This window comes from Nasonia vitripennis, chromosome 5, assembly GCF_009193385.2.
Source record: "Nasonia vitripennis strain AsymCx chromosome 5, Nvit_psr_1.1, whole genome shotgun sequence".
Taxonomy (NCBI): domain Eukaryota; kingdom Metazoa; phylum Arthropoda; class Insecta; order Hymenoptera; family Pteromalidae; genus Nasonia; species Nasonia vitripennis.
The window spans coordinates 15,196,436-15,219,822 of NC_045761.1; the positions used below are offsets into that span (position 1 = coordinate 15,196,436).

At 34.8% G+C, this 23,387-nt stretch overlaps 2 protein-coding genes across 4 annotated transcripts in view; both read right to left on the reverse strand.

The window, feature by feature from the left end:
* Nucleotides 1-81: 81 nt before the first annotated feature.
* On the reverse strand, nucleotides 82-4,167 carry LOC107981709. The gene is made up of 9 exons (XM_031932931.1): nucleotides 4,067-4,167; nucleotides 1,364-1,736; nucleotides 1,176-1,278; nucleotides 1,071-1,112; nucleotides 922-963; nucleotides 802-843; nucleotides 586-724; nucleotides 336-510; nucleotides 82-269 (listed from the first exon to the last, which is right to left on the reverse strand). The coding sequence occupies exons 2-9, from the start codon at nucleotides 1,734-1,736 to the stop codon at nucleotides 205-207; spliced, it is 981 nt and encodes a 326-aa protein (XP_031788791.1). The 5' UTR covers nucleotides 4,067-4,167; the 3' UTR covers nucleotides 82-204.
* A 5,315-nt stretch (nucleotides 4,168-9,482) lies between these two features.
* LOC100680537 (WD repeat, SAM and U-box domain-containing protein 1) overlaps nucleotides 9,483-23,387 on the reverse strand; it is a 38,512-nt gene continuing 24,607 nt past the window's right edge. For all 3 annotated transcript variants that reach the window (XM_031932930.2, XM_032601132.1, XM_031932929.1), the window contains 6 exons: nucleotides 17,705-17,979; nucleotides 16,783-16,873; nucleotides 16,061-16,155; nucleotides 15,626-15,787; nucleotides 15,400-15,544; nucleotides 9,483-9,930 (listed from right to left, as the gene is read on the reverse strand). In XM_031932930.2, coding sequence (XP_031788790.1) covers nucleotides 9,767-9,930; nucleotides 15,400-15,544; nucleotides 15,626-15,787; nucleotides 16,061-16,155; nucleotides 16,783-16,873; nucleotides 17,705-17,979 — 932 coding nt within the window. In that variant the 3' untranslated portion in view covers nucleotides 9,483-9,766. The remainder of the gene's footprint in view (nucleotides 9,931-15,399; nucleotides 15,545-15,625; nucleotides 15,788-16,060; nucleotides 16,156-16,782; nucleotides 16,874-17,704; nucleotides 17,980-23,387) is intronic.

A 23,387-nucleotide genomic window follows, 5' to 3' on the forward strand; every position in this document is an offset into this window, starting at 1 on the left:
CGTAGCCGCCGTAGTCGCCGCCGTTGTCACCGTTGTCCTCGATGGGAGCTACGTTGTCGTTCCTCTCCAGTTCGTCGTTGCGTTGCTGCCACTGTTGCTGGCAGGGCCTTCGAGGTTGTGGTTGCAACGCGATGATATCCTCATTGAAGGTTGGCTGTTTTCTCTTCCTTCTATAACCCTCCTTAGCACTTTTCAGGGCCTTTGTCATGGCCACGGAAAACTGATCCTCGTCGGCTTCTTCAGCGTGATCGGGTTTAACGGCATAGCTTCTGTAAATATATAATATAAATTGTTAATTTGTAAAATAAATAATATTTGTAAGAAATTATTCATACCTGCGCAAGCTTTCGCGAACTTTGTGCTCTTCAAAGCCATCAGATGGTCGTTCGTTTTGGAGCCGTGCCATGTCAAATTCCTGAAGAGGTCCTCGTCGATAATAAAGCAGTTCTTGATGAATTTAGCTGCTGTATCCGTTGGATTCAACCCTTTTATGTAGTCGAGGTAGTCAACCTACAAACAATCAATTAATTAAGTAATAGAAAAAAAAAATACAAATGAAAGTTTAGATTCAATATATGTACTTACAAGGTGTCGAAATTTCTCTTCACTGCAATCGTCAAAGGCTACGAGGTCAGCGGTTGACTTGAAAGGAAGGGAGGCAGGTCGCGTTGTTGCCCTTCTGTTATTATTCCTGGTAATATTAGCCAATATCTCGTGCATCGATCTACAAAGAACAATTAATTTTCAAACCTACTACAGTATATATTTGAAAATATAACGTAGGATTGAAAATCATTTTACCGAGCTACTTGCTCCACGCTCTTGATGCCTTGTTTGATGTCACTGAAAGTAAAACATGTAAATTAATCAACTTTATAATGATTAAATATACGATTAAAATGAAATAAAAGTAATACGTACCTGGCAGTTTTCTCCAAGTTGGCGAGTCTGGTATCCATAGCGCTGTAAATTAATAATATATAAGTTAATAATATATATATGAAATACTTAAAAAAAATGGAGTTATTATTAGATATATTAAATTATTGTTACGATAGTATTTCACGTACTTGTTTGAGCCTTCCAACTTGGCAATTTTTCGATTTAAAAAGCTGAAAATGAAATTTATTATTTTATTAGGATATACAGCGGTAAATAATGATATCGAATCTTACTCGATTTTGCTGTTGAGTTGTTGGATCGCCATAGAATCCTGCTGCACCACTACATTTTGTCTCGCTAATGATTGGCCGCGGCTCTGATCACGAGACGTTGATGCTGTAAGATAAATAATAATAATATTACAATAAATGGACAATCTATCTATACAAAGAATATTATAGTCGTATAAAATATTTTTTACCTTCATCGGCCAGCCGTGAGTACGATGATCCTGGATTAGGTGGCTGTACACGCGGCAGAGATGTTGGTGCTGCGTTGATCGACTTCTGTGTCGACGTTGCACGCGGTTGAAATTGCGTGAAAGATTGAGATGTCGATGATGGTCGTGCTGGTGCTGTTGGTCGTGCTGCTACTGCTGGTCGTGGTCGGTACGGTCCAGGCGTCTTGGAGATCAATGACTGGGATTGATAATTGCTCGGTTGAGCTGTCGACTTGTAGCGTTGACCTTTTGAAGAAGGTGCAGGTTTAAAGCCTTCTTTGAGGGACTGCATACTTCTATTCAAATTCGCAGCAGCTTTGCGAGGAGAAATAGAACCGGAGTTTTTCGAATTCATCTGAAATATTGATGGATGATAATAATGAAAAAAAAGTAATTGACATTATTATGAAAAATATGGAATAATGAAAGAAAAGGAAATTTTATAACCGAGCGGATAGGATTTTAACTACGGTGCAATACGTTGAAGAGATGCGATCGTCAGCTGACCAGTACGGCATTCTGAAACACTTGTCAACCACTCGTTCGAGTTTGACAATAGTTATTTGACGATTCAGATTAGAACAACGAAAAATTCCAACCAAAGAGGAGCTACAAGGAAGATCAAAAATATCCTCAATGTTGCTAAAAAGATTGATTACCAGATGACATCCCTGATCTTTTAATTCGATCACATTTCTTATGATGCCTATCGAACCATCGTCCAGCATGACGTACTATCTTTTTTTATAATTGATAAATGAGTCGAGCCTTTTACAACCTTCTTGTACTGCATGCATTCTCCACAACCAGGAATAAGAGGACCTCTCAAATGATTGGAAATATAACTTAAGTGACCTGGATCGACAAATTTTTTGGATGAAGTACGGCAATTTTCAGCCAGTCTCCTGGAAATTTGCTGCAAATGCTGATCGTTCTTACGACATAATTTCCGACAAAAGGACATGTTATTCTCGTACGGAAAAGCGGAGAAATTATCCAAAGGACCATAACGTTTTACGTCATCTGGTAAATGCAACAATGTGTGAACATTGTACGAAAGAAATTCAATGCCGAGGCAGTCTCCACGAACAATTTGATACATTTTTCAGCAAAATCAATGGACTCCATAGAGACAACCGGATTTGCGAGGATCGAATTGCTGTACTAAGCAGAATGAAATGCTTGTACATAGCAGGGTTCATAAGTCCTCGAAAAATTACTGGACCACTGTAGAGAAGAATCTGACGGTACTCGGTGGCTTAAAACTGGCCATGCCTTAGAATATTGACAGGCTTCCGAGCGAAATCTGACGGACAAAAGTTTTTCACGTGCTCCAGTCTATTATCCAAAATTTGTAGACTGCACTTATCAGCGATTTTTGCTGATGCAACAAATCTACCGTCGATCAATCCTTGTAAAATTTTTTCCATTACACCGATACATACCTGGTGCATGTAATCGAAAACCGTGCTACCAACTAAATCAAATGGAAGATTAGCGAGAGCGCAATCTTCATCTTTGTGATGATCTAAATCTAATTTAGAACGATACTCTTCATCTGTGCGAAGTCTGTGATCTGTCCCCCTGTAAACCATAACACCAGCTCTAACGTGTTCACCCCTGACCCAACACCTTGAGCAGGGAGCTCGTGAATTATGGCTACGATGTCCTAGAGTAAAAGCGCGAGCAAGAGCGTCAGCGATGAAGCATCTTAAAACAACTTGCTTAATTCCATTCAAGAAATTCAACCCATTACGAATGATGGAATCGACTTCGTCAACAAAATATTGAAAGAAAATTAAGGCACTCGTGGGTTTGGATGAACCTTTGAATATTCCAATTGTTTGTGGAGCACTGCCGGAAATATTCGCCACCCTGATCTGTATCGGCCACATTAATATTTTTCCATTTTTATCGAGAGATGCCTCATCGGTGCTGAAGTCAATTTCAAGAGCACCAGCTGGATGCAAACGCAAAGGAGTGGACGATAAAATTGAGCAAATGGCCTCCTGGACGCCCAAGTGCAAATATTCTCCTCCAGCTACTTTCTTTATAGAAGCCGAATGAGCTGGCGTGCGCAATATCGTTCTAGGATCCACGTGAAGCCCAGTGAAACAAGCATGACTTTTGAGGAGTCGCAAAATAGTTCCAGCTTGCTGATGGTTGATGTTATTCTCTGTGAATAGTGTACGTAATTTAGCTTCGAACTGCTCCACGTTCTCAAATCCTACGGATGAACAATCTGATAAACGATCAGATGAAGAATCAACATCTCTCACATCATCGAAAAGAGAACGAGAATCGTTCGATACTATAGAAGGAGCCCTAGCCACCGCCTGCTGCTGCTCCTGCTGCTGCTGCACATCATCATAACGATCAGCATGTAATTCAGGAAGAAGCGAAGCAAATCCTAAATCGCTTTCAAGAGCAGGCTCATCTACGCCTGGCAAACTGTTTGTAAAATAATCCGATCGTGCTCTCTGCATCAACCTATTTATACGAGCTCGGATCATGATCCGGCATACAATCGAATAAATTTTTTCTCGAACGAATACCTTCGAGCCGGTACATTTTTCGTACCGTTAACGCAATGCAATATGAACGCAATATAATTATAAGAGAATGAGCAACTTTATGATGGTATACAACCGAATGAGTCGAGATCAATCCAGAAATCGGTAGTACCTCTCTACCGCTGTCTGTTGCTCAAAAAGTCCAGAAGCTGTACCTACGAAACAAAATACATTGATATAATGACAGTTTCTTTCAAATAAAATAAACAATTTATAAGTATCAACACATAAATTCTAGTACCTTTAATATATAAATTTGAATTTTACACATTTTATCCACCGTAGAGACTTGAAATTAAGTATGCAAGCCCTCTCACTGTATTCTGAGTTATATATTTTCTATCATGACAATACACCAAGTAGCAGGTATTCTTTTATGAAAACCAGTCTCGCTAACGGTACTTTTTTAGTACCAGAACCACCTTCTGCTTGGTGTAATGTCATGAAAGAATAGATATTTCTTAGAATGCACTCTGAGGGCTAGCATATAAAATTTCAAGTTTGTAGAATGGCTCTGTTTAAAGATATACTATTTTTCATCATATTTTAGGTCAAAATTGGATTTCTTTGAAACAGACTCATCCAACAAACATGAAATTGTATATTCTAGCTCCCTGAGTGTATTCTAAGTTACAGATATTCTTTCATGACTTCACACCAAGAAGAAGGTGTACCTGGTACTCAAAAAGTGCGTTTTCCGGAAGCACTTCTGATAAAAATGTACCTGCCTTGTGTCGTTGAATCTTGAAATCTTCTTCTGACTATTCCTCGATTAATGCTGCACCTGCAAAATTTACATACATAGTATTAATATAGAAATGAAACAATGATTTGTTATACTATTAATTAGACCTACTGTTTCCTTGCCTCGAGTACGTCGGTTATCCTGTTGCTGCTACTGCTAATACTGCTGCTACCGCTACTGCAAATAAATTGCAAGAAGCTGAGACTGAACTTTAAAGATAAGTCATAAAATAAATAATACTTATCTAATAATGACGACTGCAATGATGACAACTGCAATGATGACGACTCCAATGATGACGACTCGAAAATGTGCAGTTGAAATGCTTGAAGACAATTCGATGGTTCTTGAATTTTTTTGTAAAGAAAAAAACAGTTAATATAATGTCATTGATATCGTTGAAAGCCATAAAAGAAAAGAGCCTATCAACATAACCTCGAAACATGACTTATTGAAAATTATACGTCTTCTTGAAAATCACACTGCTTCTGGGACGAAGGATTCGACACGTTATAAATAATCACTTGTAATAATTAAAAATTCTAGTTTTCGTGTATTTTGCTACTACAAAACACGACTCCGAAATGAAACTGCATCGATCATTACGGGGAGTAGACGATAGATAGAGAGATAGAGAGAGGAGAGAGACAAATATAACAGACAGATCGATGGCATCCTCGATATATATAATTATAGTTGAAACTAATCACAATACGTTTATATTAAATAACGCATTTTTAAAAAATATACGCGATTATTATCGCGCATCAAAAGCAAAATGTCGGTACATTGGCGTCAAAAAGCGGAAAAAAATATTATATATATAATATATGGATCAACGCGGCATACGTTCCGAACATTCGTGTCGCCAAAATGCCGACCCCAAATGCGCGAGCGTATGGTACATGTCGGCCGAATGACGGCACGGAGACTGCTCGGAATGGGCCACGCGTGACGTCCCCGTACCCCTGCTCTGGGACACGGAAATGACGGCATTGTGCTGAGCACAATGACGGCACGCGGTGCAAGCATCGTGCCGGCACTTAAATTAACGAAAAAACAAAAAAATTAAAACCCTAACGGGGATCGAACCCTGAACCTTTTAGTTAGCAGGCTGGCACTTTACCACTCGACCACGAACACTTGTTACAAGTCATAGCTAATTGTGTCCTTATATACTGCGAGCAGCTGTTGATGTTAATAAAGTTGCAAGTTATTGTAATAAACAATAACCAGAATTATTATCAACGCGATAACAACATCGATATTCGCCGCTTATTTCGTGTATAGGCGTGAAACCGGCAGGCTGCTATAAATTCGGTAGTTATAAAAGAGTAGTCATAATAATATGATTAGTAAAAATTGACAACGAACAAAGTCCGGTGGATAAATAATAGCCCAAATTAACAAAATCAACAGCCTTAAAATATAATACATTGAAAAGCCTTATTTTGTGAATTGTGCGGCTGAAAATTTTCTAAGTTTCGCAGCAAACAAAGCCAGCATTCTGCGGGAATTTCGTTCCGACAGAATGCTGTCATGGCGAGCAGCACTCCCAGCAAGCATTCTGCTAGCACTCTGACAGCGCCAAATATTAATAAATTTTGAACACGGGTCGACGGCACAATGCCGTCAGGTAGCTCCTCAAAATGTCGTCATAATGCTGCCATGAGTGCCAACACGGCGTGATCGCAAACTGACGACATTTTGCCTTCGTTCGTGCCGGTGTCATACAGCCGGCACTCATGGACGTCATTCTGACAAAGTTTCGTGCCGTCGCAATGTGAGCACGCGTGCTGGCACGCTGTGCCGCCAAAATGTCAACATTATGACTTCCCGAATGGCAGGAAAAAAAAATTGTTGAAAATTCCAACGAAAGATGTCTTGGGGACGTCACAATGACGGCACGAGCGGCCAGCATGCGTGACCCCAAAATGCTCGGCACGCGATGTTATCGGGGCCAAGACATTGCCACTGCACGATGCCGTCATATCGACGGCACGCGTGGAGCTTGAAGTCCCAGTTATAGAACGTAACAATAAATAATCAAATAAAAAAAAATATATATTCTAGCGTCGGTAAGGCTTGAACCCGGATCCTTTGGGTCAGTAAGCTGAAGGTCTACCACTGAGCCACAAGTACTCGTTACAGTTAATACAAAAATTTAATCTCATCGTACTTCAAGCAGCTTTAGATACTTAGTACTTTTACAATATTAATTAACAATTGCCCGTAATTGCCTTAAAGCTGCTGTCCGCCGTAAATGTTGGAAAAACATGCCTCAACAGAGGAATCCGTCGGGAATACAAGTTCTCCAGTTTTTGTGCAAAAATTTTCTAAGTCCTCAATTTCCGAAAAACCCATGTATGTCAAAATGTGCCAGAGTGTGCCAAAGTATACCAAGGTATGCCAAAGTGTAATAAATTTCCGAATTTGAACACTTTATGGAACATTATGGCACACTATGGCACACTTTGGCACATAATCCATTTCCACTAGGGATTATAAGTTTAACCACATTCAGGTTGGATATTCATTTTTTAACCAATCAAATCGCTTTATTAACGGCTTCACAAACCCGGTCATCTCTTTTTTAAAAGAGGATTAGTTAATTAACCACAGCTATCGGATAGTGTTTAGGTTATCAATCCTTCATCACTCCTCACGCGAATACTGCCATCTCTGCGGGATTTTCAAAAGGACATTGTAGATAATAGTAAAAATTTGAAATCATTTCTGTATGTGTTTTATTCATTAAATTTTATTACAGTATTTCACTTAGAGTTGTCCTCTTAAGCAAATGAGGATTTCGAAATTTTAAAAGATTATATAATCATAAATTAAAGACGTTTTTTCGGAAATCGCACTTTTATAATAAGTGTGTGTTTTTACCTAGAAACCATATTATAATTTAAATTGATTATATATGCTTGAAAAGAAATATTATTTATATAAGATTAAAATACGAATAAGTCTTATAAGTTAAACTAAGGCCGTTCTTTGGTCTAACATCCTAGTTTGGTCCATTTTTATAAATATACAATTCACAATTATGTGCACGAAATGCGATATTACTTACATACGCATATCTTAAACAAAAAACAATTAACGAGGGCATATGAAGATGCAACTATAAAATTTTTTCAATAAAGCTATAAACAATATATGCGATAACTTATCATAATAAATTCAAAAGTACATATATTATAAAGTTAAGTAACATTTAACTATAATGGTATTACTTCCTTTTGCACCTTTTTGTAATGTATTGCTTGAATATACATTAAATATTTTGAAAAATTATTATATTTTGTTTGAAATCATACAAATTTTATCCGTCTTAAAAGAATGAAGATTTTTCATCAACTATATGCATAAGTAGGGGAGATGCGCCCAGTATGGACCGTTGCCCAGCACGGAATGCCATCGATTCTCAACTTCCGAAACAAGATGGAGGCGGCACTAGTGCTCGGTAGATTAGTAGTTTTTGACGTTTCGAAAATCATATATATTCCAAAGCCATGTTGCTCGAGCAATAATAAAAAATTCGTTTCGAAAATATTGTTTTTTTTTTAATTTTTTAGATTCTCAAACGATAATTTCCGCCTCTTGGCAGATAAATATTAGGCAACTTTAATGAATGGAATAGAGATTTAATTTTAAGTTTGAACTTTCAAAAATGTCTAGAGTTAACACTAGATATAGCATCGTACCGTCGTGTCACCTCAATGCGTCAACGCACTTTTTCTGTCATATAACAGAACGAGGCTTTTTTCGAGATATGTTTTATCACGGGATTGCCATGTTCATTGTTTAATTTTTAAATGTAAAACTTTCAAACTCTTACAATAGCCAAAAAGAACATTATTTAAGTAACAGGTCAAAGACAAACTCCAATCAATTTTGGTGCATTTTGGAAATATTGATAAAACAAGAGTAAACTGGCTTGAACGAAATTAGTTTGCATTAAGCCATCTACTTTAATAGTTTCCAGATGTTTAGACTTCCTTACAAAAAAGTCTGCAGAGATCTCTGCAGGAAATTCGGACTCTCTGCAGAGATGCATTAGCATGTAAACGCGGCTTATATTATGTCTTAAATAAGTTTTTATTCTTCAACACTGTATTTTTGTTCATTATATAAAGACTTAGAGCATAAATTATTAATAAAAATTAAATAAAGAATTCGTAACAAAAAAAGTATTACATAATTAGAACTTAAACTTAGACTCCTTTTGATTTTGAGTCCTATACTCTACGCATGAGCTGGGATTTTAGTGCAAGGTAAATTTGATATTAACTTATTCATTGAATTTGCATTACTTTTACGATAAATGTGTTGCCGATATTAACTTATAGTAACAACAATACAGTTTAAATGGATAAAAACTTATTGAAAACTTAATTTCAGCCGGGAGCACAGGCTAACGAACCTCGGTAGAAAGACCGAATTTCCTGCAGAGATATCTGCAGATATCTCTGGAGATTTCTCTGCAGATTTCTCTGCAGGAATCTCTGCAGACTTTTATCCTAAGAGAATGCATCATCATTATTATTTTGAATATCAATGGCGTCCCATACTGGGCAACACTTTCCCAGTATCCAAAAAAAAGCTTTAACGATTTAGCTTTCCATTTGATTATTCTGCAAAATAAATGGTACTATCGTACAGAACATCAAATAACAAACTTTCACGGTCCTGATCGAAAGTTATAGCGAAATTCGCTAAGTAGTTCCATACTGGGCGATTCTCCCCTATAATATATTATAAATACGTAAAAAAATTTGTTACTACACTTGTATTGATAAAGTACTATTATACATATTAGAAAAGGTTAGTAGGTTAGTTTCTTTTACGAATATTTTAACGGAATATAAATAAAAAAGATATTTTTTTAAATTTTAGTATTGTGAAAACTTTACAATTCAGCAAACCAAGACTGATAGAAATCCTACTTGGTCGATCGCATGCGTAACGGTGGTGCTCTAACACAGAAATCCACTGTATGACAATTGTTATAAACTTATACATTTCATCCTTTTTTGCTGTTAGATTTGATTGTTTCCATTATGCACTAGGCCCTTCGCCGTGTAAAAGTGTAAATATTGCGTTTCGAAGGGCGACGTTTGGTGTGAGGCTCGTCGTCTTCAATGGTTCATTTGTCATTGGGCTTGTGAATTTACCGCACAGGAACCATTCATTTATTGCTGCTCTCTCATAAGTGAACCCATCTACAATACAAAAATTGATGCTTAGTTTATTTTGAATATATTAATAGTCCATTACGATACGAGTGCGCGGAGTAGGTGACTTTCAACATTCCCGCCCACTAGTAAAGTCGCACTACGCGAACGTAAATGCGTTCACAAATTTAGTTTACGTAAATAGAGTGTGACGTAAGTCGTAATCACGTGATCACGTGATTGAATATAAGCGCGTAATTCAAATTCTTATTATTAATATCGAGTATATTTTATGTACATCTTATAAAATCATTTAGAGAAAGTACAAAGGCATTTCTATATTCTTGGTCACTCAACCGTTAGGAAAATAGAACATAAATTTAGAAGTAGTGGAAAGAAAGATGCCATTGTGCTGCTCACAATCCAAAAGAGGATATAGCCTCTTTGGCTAATCCTCTTAAAAAACTCAAGATGATACTAAACGAAGAAGAGATGGAAACATCTCCTATAAGAAATGCAAATAAAAACATAGAAGACAGTAAGAGGAAAACTTTTAATGATTCTCATGGACTCACAGACCAAATTAACAATACTAAAAAACAAAATTTTTCCTCAATCCACTTCTTTACAGTTTGACAATACAACAACTCAAGAATCAAACACACGAAACAACAGTGATCTGTCATCTGTTACTCTTTACTCAGAAGAGATTGACCCACCGTACGAAATAATTATTGTACCGAAGGAAAAATCTACTAACATAGAGAACGAAACTCGATATAGCTAGAATAATAGTTCTTATCCTACCAAACAATTAGGCGAAATCAAAAAATCTTGAAGAAATAGAGTCACGATCATTACTCACAAAAGAAATATAGCTAACACAATACTAACAATGGACAAAATAAAGGAAAAGAGTCTTATACAGAAGATACTAGAAGAGAGATTTAAACCAAGATTTACTAGAACAGAGGACATCATGAAGGAAAGATTTACTAGAACTAAGTCCGCAACTATCTCAGTACCAACTCCTACCATCATGCTTACATACAAAGGTCAAGTTACGCCTTAGCACGCCTGCTTGTACAGACTTAATTATACAGTCTCTGTTGAAAATATATACCTGGATATCCAGCTGGATTTTGCATATGGATTCATGTGGATTCCATATGGATTTATGTGGATTCCATGTGGATATTTCATATGGATATCCACATGGAATCCACATAAATCCATATGGAATCCACATGAATCCATATAGATTATCCATATGGAAAATCCACCTGGATATCCAGGTATTTATTTTCAACAGGGTGGATTGATTTGTAATTCAGTACTGGAAGCGCTGAATTTCAGATCGATTTGGGGCGGCTTCCAATTCAGATACTCAGTGTACTGAATTTCAGATATTCTTTTTGTAGTGTAGAGATAAATAAACATATTGGATTCTGTCTTTTTTGAGCGAAAACCGGATTTTATTTTTGGGCGCTACTCGTAGCATCCTATTTTGATTTCGATACTTCTCGAAGACGCGAACACGCGCAAACAAAATTTACTAAGGTTTCCTTCATAATATTTAATGCGCAGACGATTTATAAAAACTAAATTATTATAAAGTTAAAATTTATAATTATGGGTGCCAACTTCCCGGACCTTAGTTTTGTAATTTAAAAAAATAATACACGATAAGATCTGTGCGCTGCGAAAATTTCAACTTGATTGACATCACTTATTTACCGAATTATCGCCAAAACAAGACAAACATGAACATGAAAAACTTGAGAAATCCGCAATAGACTTCACGCCGACATGTGCTTTACAAGACTTTGTCCTTACGAAAAATGTCTGCGGCAAAATCTGGCCTGCATATTTCCTGCATACTTTCTTCATACTTTATCTACAGAATTTCTGCAGTTTCTTTTGCAGCGCTTGTGTAAACTTTTCGCACCTGCTGATTTAGACTCAAGTTTTAAACAGTACCCTAGTGAAAATAAAAAATGTAATAAAGTATAATAAAATATAAGAAAATGTAACAAATCGTACCATTTTGTACGTTTTTGTTGCATTTCTGACCTTTTTTACGTTTTATTACAGTTTGCTACATTTGATTACATTTTGTTACGATTTATTACAATTTATTACAAATCCATTGAACGTATAACAAAGTGTAATAAATTGTAAGCGTAATATTATATAAGAAAATGGCGACTTTTTTATTTTCTTACTTCTGCTTACATTCTTTTACTTTTTCTTGCAATTTCTTATGCATTGTTACATTTTATTATAAAATTAATAATTAAAAAAATATATTGATTATATTAGGCGGTAAAATAACATATGTAATAAAATGTAATAAAATGTAATAAAATGTAATTAAAAGTAAAAAAAGTTAACAAATCTGAAAATGTAAGAAAGTGTACAAAAACGTGTGAGAAAAAAGGTCCGAAATCCAACAAAAAGGTACAGTTTCTTACATTTTTTACGTTTTATTACAATTTATTACAATTTATTACATTTTCTCCACTAGGGTAATAGTGTAAAATACATTAGATTTGCGTATAGGTGCTACCATCTGGTTGTTTTATAGGTACTACCATCTGGTTCTTGTTTACACGGCGCTTAGCGCCCTCGCTACGCTCGGGTGCTAATACTGTGCCGTGTAAAAAAAACCATTTAAGTCACACGTATCGTAATGTACTAATACGATACTTGTGAACTAAGCAGCCCATTAGTGCACGGCGTTTTATCACCCTGACTGCGCTCGGGCGCTAATACACGCCGTGCAATAATCGGTTACTTAGGTCACACGTATCGTAATGTACTATATTTAAGTTGAAATTTTGGGAAAATATCGATCTTTTGATCACCTAGGCTACGTTCTTTTTGCAGTTTATGAAACCATTTAGTTTGAAAGATATTATGATTCAAATTCTTTGTATCTCATCCTGTTTACCCTGTATAACTGAAAATTACTATTTCGTTAAACCTTACAACTCGCTAACTAAAGTTCGAAGTTTTTTGAGAAAATTCATGATTTTATGAGGTTACAAGGACCCTATGGTATTTAAAATATTGAGGTTCAAATTTTTTCATGAAAATTATATGATTTGATATTGTGATGGGTGCTGTTTTAGTAATAAATAATTATGATTGAAAGTATTTTAAAAATCATTAATATACTGTATATTTGAACAATATTGTATCAATTGGAATTATAAATTTTGTTGGAGGAATCTGTACGTGTCAAAAATTGGCAGCGTTTTGTTTCTCTCCAACAATACTATTAAAAAATTAAAATTAAGTGGCTGTTATTAACTATTTTTGCTGCTATCATCCATATGGTAGCACCTATACGGCAACTCTTTTTTTCTAATTTAATGTATTTTACACTATCTCTAAAAAAAATTAACTCTTAAAAAAGTAAAAGGTTAGGCGAGTTTGATATATTCTGCAACAAAATTACAGATAAAAAAGAACTGAGATCAATCAAACAAAGTCAAGTTTATTATAAATTTAAACGTAATGAAGCAAAGAACAACTCTCAAGATAATTACTACGTAACTTGCCATGCCCGTTTCATTGTACTTATAGTGTTTGTATGACGTTCTAATATATATATAAAGAAAATTTAGTTGTTCACCAATAAACAAAATGAAACGGGCATGGCAAGTGACGTAGTAATTATCTTGAGAGTTGTTGTTTGCTTCATTACTATTATTAAATATAATAAACTTGACTTTGTTTGATTGATCTCAGTTCTTTTTTATCTGTAATTTTGTTGCGGAATATATCAAACTCGCCTAACCTTTTACTTTTTTAAAAGTTAATTTTTTTAGAGATTTCAATCCTTTTTTTAAAATTGTTTAGAGTATTTCATATTCAAAGTCGTAAAAATAAAATATAAGCATCTTTAGCACCATTCGACCACAGCTTTTTGTGACATTTTTATTACTAAGATGAAATCACTGATAGTTCTAATATACATCACCCTCGAATTATTTCTACACCTAGACACCAAAAACTACGGTGCGATCTACCCAGACCTCGTCATCGGCCACCCTGTACACCTAGACGCCGCCCTTAAATGATTTTTACACCTAGATACAAAAAACCACGGAGCGCGCCACCTAGACCTTGTCATCGGCTACCCTGGCAAGCTAGTTACTGTTACAGCTCCGGAACGCAGAGTATGCACTAGCAACCTCTTAATTCAAAATATCGTAATATATTATTATATTTTCTTGAGAAAGCAATTCTCATCTGTATATAGCTTTGTGGCCAACTTCATGGTCCTAACACTTCTTGCGGCTAACTTAACGGTCCTTTCACATTTCGGGCTGAAGAAGAAAAACGTAATTTTAGCATTTGTGGATTATACGCTCACATATTATAAAAATAAGCAGCCTTTTCACTAATATTTTTGTTGGAAATCGTAGTTTAGCTCAGAAAACATACTACTAAGCTAAAGAATCTTACGAACAGTAACAATAAGCATTTTTTTCTGTATCATGAAAAATCCGAACACCAATATAGAAGTAAATAGTGTCACGGACGCCGCGGCTTCGTCTGCTTCTCAAACTCGCCTCCGTGGCGCTACCGCGACACTTGATTACTGTTTGAAACTGAAGTCTAAATCAGCTCACACGAAAAGTTTACACAAGCGCATAGCAACACTGGTATCTGAAACTAGCGTCACCTGTTAAAAATTAGCTTGAAATTAGCTGCAAACCCACTATGAGTGGCTTTTTTAGCGGTTTTGGAACTAGGAACTTGCTAACGAGAGTGAGTTATTCAAAGCTGGTTTACCGCTTGATATCTGCTAAATCTGAAATATTACATGGCGCATGTTCGGTGTGCAGAAGACAGTGATAGCGTAGATGCCCTACTTAACCTCCTGATGTATACACGAGTTTCCGATTCACATACTTAATCTGAGCTTGGCTCTTTGTCAGGACATTCTATTATCATTAGCGTTTAATAAGTCTTCGGAAATTATTATAACATCAAAATAATTGTGGCATCGGGCGTAATGAATACCTTGCTCTTCGTAACGCGACGTCGAATGTCTCAATGTTTACATTTTCGGTCGATAATTTATCAACAGAGAGTTTGCTTTAAATATCTTAGCAGATTATTAGGAGGTTTGCAGCAGGAAATAAGCTGACAAACAGACAGGTTTCTAGCCACTTTTTAATAACTTAACAAAGAGATACTGCAAAAATTCTACAGGAATTCTGTTGAAAGATTTTGCAGAAAGAATGCAGGAAATATGCATGCCAGGCTGCAGCTTTGGCTACAGATTCAGCTGCAGACTTTTTTTTGTAAGGGACTGTTAACAAATACCACATTACTATATTATATAAGCTGTCAAAACTAGAAATCCTTTAGCATTTATATCACAAAAATATAGATTTATTGAAGAATTAAAGTATTATAAGTAAACTATAAAGAATTTAAGAAAGTTTCTTAAATTCTTTATAGTCTACTTATGCAATATAATAAAAACATCTTACACACCTGAGCACTGTACTGGTTCTCTCATTATTTCGTGCGTGATTGGGCAAAGAAAATCATCTGGGATTTCTGTGTCTTCAGCAATGATCTGAGCGTTGCAATCTTCCCGCTTAAGCCAATATAACTGTTTTCGGAGCATTTCCAGAGCCTGAAAGAAAATATCTGATTTCAGAATAACTGTTCCACTAAACATTTCTATGTTTTATGATGGTATATCAAATAAAATAACCTCGTGGTCGTGATTAAACTGTAGTTTTGCTATTATCACTTCATCTGGAATACGCAGCAACATTCGTCCGCTTATAGAAAGAGCTTGAACGCTCCTTACTAAATCACCCAGTTCAACTTCAACTAACCATTTGGAAACGTCGTCTACAGCCCAATCAACAATCTTTAAAGAAATAAGCCAGTTTTAATAAATAATATATTATGACACTGTTGTGGGAGATGATTTTCTACCTTGCTCGATATTGCTCGAGCAAAATCAAGCAAGGTAGAAAAACTTCTCCCACAACAGTCTCATACGATATTATATATACGATATTTTGTAGCGCAACATCCTCAAAATCGACAATAAAGTTGTCATTTTGAGGTTAGTGTGCTATAATAATTATTTCCTTGAAAAAATAAAACATGAATAACCACTTAAGTGATGTATACACACCTTTTTCTTATTATTTCTAAGGCGATCGATAAGAATACTCTGAGATACTAACTGGTCTGGTAATTTCCAAATTAAGACAGTCTTATCTAAGGCACCTTATAAGTTAAAAACAGATCGATAAATTAATAAATATGCGCAACTTCCACAGTTCTAAAATATGCAAACATTTTGTTAAAAATGTTTCTATATCTTCAAATTTTAAAGTCGAAAAATTAACGCTGTAAAGTCGAATTTGACTGATTTCTACTTTTGAGAATGAAAAGCGCGAATTTTCTTTTTGGCAAAAGTTGAAAAATTAACACCTGCATTTCAACCTCACTAAATCTCTCATGAGATCTCAAATGTGATCTTATTTAAAATCTCATTGTAAATTAGTCATATGGGATTCGAATAAAAGAGGTGTTTCGTGGGAATGACAGTACTTTAGTCGAAGATACAGGAAAATTATAACGTAAGCTTTTCCGTCTTTAAAAGAATTCAATGACCTAGTGTACAGGCTACGAAGGTCTAACAAGTGTGACCTCCAACGTGCCTATGTGTAGAAGTCTTTGTACAGTCACGGGATAAAGTAACTCTACATATTTGGAGTATTATACATGAGAAATATCATGACATTCGAAACGTTCAAAGTTATTGTCTCCGGTGACTGTACTTAGCCAAATAGTCAAGTGTAGTTGTTTGTCAGATATCAGGCTTTTTATCAGAGAAAGTCTAATGCTCACCTGTCAAAAAGAGTGATGTATCTTCTGAAAAGGCACAGGTGGTAACGAGGCTCTCGTGACTTTCAAGAACATGCAAACACATCCCAGTATGTTAAAACGATAAATATTATAAATGAATGAAAAAATTATCAGGCGTTCACATATTAAATATTATATTCCTAAAATATGTACATATATTTTACAAACACAAAAGTATTTATTTAATGAAATTCACGGCAGAACTTACACTTCTGTGCATAGTTCTTTAAAGTATACAATATAAAATCAATAGCAAAAGCTAGAAACACAGAAAAGTAAGTTTCGAATACTAAGTTAGAAACCAAACAAATTGTACACATCAAAATCCTACACAAACATACTACACTGCAAAACTCTACACAATCACAGAGTGTAGAGTTTTGCAGTGCATTATAATAATAAAAAATAAGTGTAGGGAATGTTTGTATATAGAAAATATCCGTGTAGAATTTTTTCATGTAGGAAAATATGTTTGTGTAGAGTAGGGTTTTTATGCGTATAGTTAGTTAGGTGTCCTAATTAGATTTTTTTAGTGACCATTAGATTTCTCAAATAAAGTAAGCATTTTGTTTATATAATCGCGTGGTTGTGGAAAAATGTAGCAGTATAAATGAGAATACGCATTATTGCAAGCATAAAAAGTTAATTTTTTTAGTGACGTAGTATCTTCATTTGTCAAATCGTCGTAGTCGTAGAAATTGTACGTCTAGACTAATTTCACAATTCATGATTATCGATTTCATGAACTTTTGATGTTACACGTGAGAGCAAGTGCATCAACGCGATGGCCAAAACGATAAGTGGCGCACGAACATAGACACGGGAAATTATAGTGCACAGAGTAAATAGGGTATACAAGAGACATAAGAAAGACATAAGAAAGCAAGTATTTTTGCTGACTTACGACGCTCCAGAGTCGAGCTGTTCTGTCTGTTGCAACACTGCCAAGGATCTCACCGTGCACCGGTGAGAATTTAACGCACATAACGTTGCCACCGTGGCCAGCAAACTGTCGCCTTTCCCTATACGATATTCCAGCATCACTACTGCCGGTGCTCTCCTCCAGATCCAAGTCTTCTTCCATAATAATGATTTTCCAAAGCTTGATGAGCGAGTCGTTTCCACAGGTCGCCAGCATGTAACACTCCTTGGCGCATCCCGAGCTTGCATCCCGCGAACCTGAAGCAATGTACACGGAGAGAAATGTATCACTAAAAATTACTATATTTTTATATAACCTATTCAGAAAATATAGTATGTTGGTGTGAATATTTACTATACATTCATCAAAAATTGCTATACCAGTATAGTAAAAATCGCACTACGCTCTGACTCGCTGTGTTCCATCGGTAAAAAGTTATCGACAGAGCTCAAAAATTCATCGTAATTTAACCCGACGACAGAAATTCGCCTACTCATTCACTACGCCGCTAGGGGGTGTCTCGGAAACTCCACTCGCAAGTGACGAAAAACTGTTCGGTTAGTATATAAGGAACTTCCAGATCGGAACATTATGTATAAATATAAATGCGATTAGTCTAGCGATGCGTTGTTAGGTTGCGACATGTGAAATGTATAATAATCAGCTTGCGATATATGTAAATTAGGTTATCATATATGAAATTCTATGCGATGCGACTTTCGTTCTTAAACTGCGAGATTGAATGTGACAAATAAATAATGATAGTTCTCCCCTCCAAACACGCTACAAACATAAATAAGAGAAGAAACATTAACAGGATGACAAAATGAAAGGGACAAAAATACATTTTTAAAAAGATTTAGTATCCATAAAATTTGATATGCGGTATAATAAAAATTGCAATGTAGCATAGTAAAATCTGGTGATCTGAAATTTTACTATACCGTATACTAAAATTTAATATAAGTCGAGTTTGTCTCCTCGTTACTATACAGTATAGTAATTTTTGATGAAAATTGTAGGAATATTTAGTGATACATTTCTCTCTCGTGTAGAGCTCAAGTTGATGTACACTACTACAAATTATATACTACTAGGTTCATTTAAGCACGCTCCGCGCGCGCTACATTTTAAAGTTAAAATGTTCAAATTTAACGCCATTAACAAAACCAACCCAGGCGGAAATTTATTTGCCAAAAAAATCTTATAAAAGCTAATAAGTTTTATGATAGATTTATAATATGAAGATTTTTTACTCTAATAATGGTTAGTAATATTATATAGATTTTATTAGCTTTTTTTAGCTTTTATTAAATTTTCAATATATTCTGGCACAAAAAAAATAAATGCGTGACCTCCAAAAAAGCAATTAACTTCTAACAAGTTTTAAAAAATATTTACATACAATAATTTAGATTTATAGGTATTTATAATTCATGTGATATTTTAAAGTTTTTCAAAAAATTGTATAAATTACTTTTAGTTTTATCTTCTAATATCTTAAAAAAAAATTCTTTAAACACTTGGTTTTAAGGGGATATGGGAGTTGAAAACACTGTTTTTCTGTTCCATATAACTTTTTGAATAAAGCTTGCAATGAAAAACCAAGACCAGAGCGCCGTAGTGTTGTGAAATACGAGCGGGTGTTTACGCGTGTTTATGCGATTACAGCGCCAACCTCAAACACCAATTTTACTTATTAACTTTTTTTAATTTGAAATTTTATCAATATAGTGAGCAGAGCGCCATAGATTTGAGATAAGTGAATCATTCTAACGAAAGAAAATGTCAATACGGCTTTTAGTTTTTTTTTGCATTTGAAATACTAAATACCCCGTGGCGGATTTGCAAAGCTATAGCTCCCACCTCCCCTTAATGTTTTTAAAAACACACAATGATACTAATAAAAGCTACTAAACTCTAGTAAGATCTAATAGCTGTTATTAGCTATTTTAAGCTTTTTTATTGGAGATTATTTAACACCCTCAAAAAACTATTGAAACCTAATAAAAGCTTAAAAATATATGTAAAATTACAAAATATATAATCAAATCTTTCAAACATTAATAAGTGTTATAAACTATTATTAGAGTCCAAATTCCACACTTTATAAATGGTTATTAAAATCTAATAAAAGCTAATAAAAGCTAATAAATTTTATTAACAATTATGTGAATGAGATTATTTCCACTTGGGAATCATGGTGAGTTTTTTCCGGTATTACTTTTTTAAAGAGGAAATGGCATTTTTCTTTCTTTGCTAAATACGCTGAAGTTGGAAATTCTCAGATTGAAAGATTCTTCGATCCAGGTTTCTTGCAGCGTGGCGATATCACAATCTTCTATGTATAAATATCTGATTATACTACAATAATCTCTGAACAACTTCAGTTCATTTTTAATACTGTGACAGTTCCATTGTAGAATATTTTATTGCTTTCTCCTAGAGGAAACTTTGTAATAGTAAAATTTTCAGTTTCGCTAAAACTTCATAGAAACGTATTTGGCGGTGTTTGGAGTTTGAATCGTACGTTTTTAGAGAACGTCCATGCGGATGGCTGTGTATGTATGTGTACCGTCATAATTTTGGAAGTACGCGACCGATCGTAATAAAATTTGACATGTATATATATTTTCTGATTCTGAATTTGGAAAAATTTTTTTTTTATGATTCTGACCATTTTATGGTCATTTTTCGATTTTAAAAAGATTATATTTACTCTTTTCTAATGATATGATTTATACAATATATTCAACAAAAGTGTATCTAAAAGGGCATTAAATTGCCTACTTTTTCCCGCAAGATTTTTAAAATTGACCGTTCCGTTTAATTGTTATCATAAAAGGGGTGATTTAAAAAAAAAGTTCAATATCTCCAAAACTAAATTGTCAAACAATAATATCTATTTGCTGTAAAAATTTCAAGCCATTTTCGCGACTAATTTTTGAGCTAAAACTCGAACACAACAAAAAAGGGTTTTCTATGTCGTACGATTACGGGAGTAAAAAGGCTTTATTTAAGTTTTAATTTTGGGAAAATATCGATCTTTTGATCACCTAGGCTAGGTTCTTTTTGCAGCTTATGAAACCATTTAGTTTGAAAGATATTAGGATTCAATTTCTTTGTATCTCATCCTGTTTACCCTGTATAACTGAAAATTACTTTTCCGTTGTTCCTTACAACTCGCTAACTAAAGTTCGCAATGTTTTGAGAAAATTCATGATTTTATGAGGTTATGAGGACCCTATGGTAATTAAAATATTGAGGTTTACATTTTTTCATGAAAATTATATAATTTGATTTGATATTGTGATGGGTGGTAGACGGGAACAGCGCCCGTCTAACAGCTAGTTGTGTTATTTAGGTAGAGGTAGTGCCTGGTTGGCTGAGTGGTAAGAGCGTGCGCCTTAAAATTTTGGGGACTATCGAATCTTTGTGATTACGATATTGTTTTGCTAAGAAAATTGCTCCTACAATAAAATAATTAAGATTGAAAATATTTATAAAAAGCATTATAAATATACTGTATATTCGAACAATATTTAATTTATTGGAACCATATATTTAGTAGGAGGAAGCTATACGTGCCAAAGAATTGGCAGCTGTTTTTTTTTTCTTTTTTGAGATCCATAATGAGATTTGAAAAAGCAATTGACTTATTCTGAGAGAATATGCTGTTTTTCATGTTCAAGTTGATTTTTGGGTTGATTGTTTTCTTGTCAAATGTTTCATGTATTATCGTAGACATTTGTATCGTTATTGAGATAAGTTAGATATCGTTGAAAGATAGGCTGATTTGGTTGTCTATAAGAGCCTTTCTCTGTTAGTGTAATAAGCGGGGAGTCCTGTGGTATCTGAGCTAGAGTTCTGTTCAGATAGGCATTGTTGGTGATGGCATTTTGGCTCACAATGGAGTATTGTTGATCTTGTTAGGTGTTTGTTAGGTGAGTTGCATACATTAGACCTAGAACTGACTAGCTGGGGTTTATTTACAGCTTCAGAAAAAAGCTTCCTTCTCGGAGTAGAGTAAATTTGGCGGCAGTTCAATTCTTCAGGAGTTGTCGTAGTATAGAGTTCTGGGAAGTTAGAAAATCTTAATATTTGTTTGTTGATAGCAAGCTCATTGAAATTGTATCTAGCTTCTTGTATAGAGATATTTCTCTTTGTAGTCACAGTAATGATTGCTTGTTCCCTGAGACAGATTTTGCAATTTTTATCAGTTGGGAGGTGATTATCTGAACAGTTTATACATTTACTTTTATCCTTGTTTGAGGTACATGATGTGGATTCGTGGTTTATATCTCCACAGTAAATGCAACGAAGTTTGGATCTGCAGAAGGATTTCGTATGCCCATGTCTGAAGCTGTTAGTGCATAGTTCGACGTTGAGGATGTAAGGTTCCACCCCTGTTGAAAATATATACCTGGATATCCAGGTGGATTTTCCATATGGATAATCTATATGGATTCATGTGGATTCCATATGGATTTATGTGGATATTTCATACGGATATCCACATGGATATCCATCTAGTTTTTTAAAAAGTCAAGACAGTAAAAATTTTGTATGCGCATGTTATGTATAGTTCATCTAACCATTAATGGAAGTACCTTAATTAAGGTTGTGAGCTCAAAAATCTTAATTTTTTTAGCATTACAAAAAATTTTAATTTCTATAAAATAATTAAAAAGTGGATATTTTGGATCTCACGACCCCAGATTAGGTGTTATCATCCGGATGGTACTTGGTTAGATGAACTATACATAACAGGCGCAAAAAAATTCTTAACTGTCTTGACTTTTTAAAAAACTAGATGGATATCCATGTGAATATCTATATGAAATATCCACATGGAATCCACATAAATCCATATGGAATCCACATAAATCCATATGGAAAATCCAGCTGGATATCCAGGTATATATTTTCAACAGGGATTGTATAATTAAGTCTGTACAAGCAGGCGTGCTAAGGTGTAACTTGACCTTTGTATGTAAGCATGATGGTAGGAGTTGGTACTGAGATAGTTGCGGACTTAGTTCTAGTAAATCTTTCCTTCATGATGTCCTCTGTTCTAGTAAATCTTGGTTTAAATCTCTCTTCTAGTATCTTCTGTATAAGACTCTTTTCCTTTATTTTGTCCATTGTTAGTATTGTGTTAGCTATATTTCTTTTGTGAGTAATGATCGTGACACTATTTCTTCAAGATTTTTTGATTTCGCCTAATTGTTTGGTAGGATAAGAACTATTATTCTAGCTATATCGAGTTTCGTTCTCTATGTTAGTAGATTTTTCCTTCGGTACAATAATTATTTCGTACGGTGGGTCAATCTCTTCTAAGTAAAGAGTAACAGATGACAGATCACTGTTGTTTCGTGTGTTTGATTCTTGAGTTGTTGTATTGTCAAACTGTAAAGAAGTGGATTGAGGAAAAATTTTGTTTTTTAGTATTGTTAATTTGGTCTGTGATTCCATGAGAATCATTAAAAGTTTTCCTCTTACTGTCTTCTATGTTTTTATTTTCATTTCTTATAGGAGATGTTTCCATCTCTTCTTCGTTTAGTACCATCTTGAGTTTTTTAAGAGGATTAGCCATAGAGGCTGTATTCTCTTTTGGATTGTGAGTACACTTATAGGTAAAGATGAGCTTCAGTCAGCCAGGTTT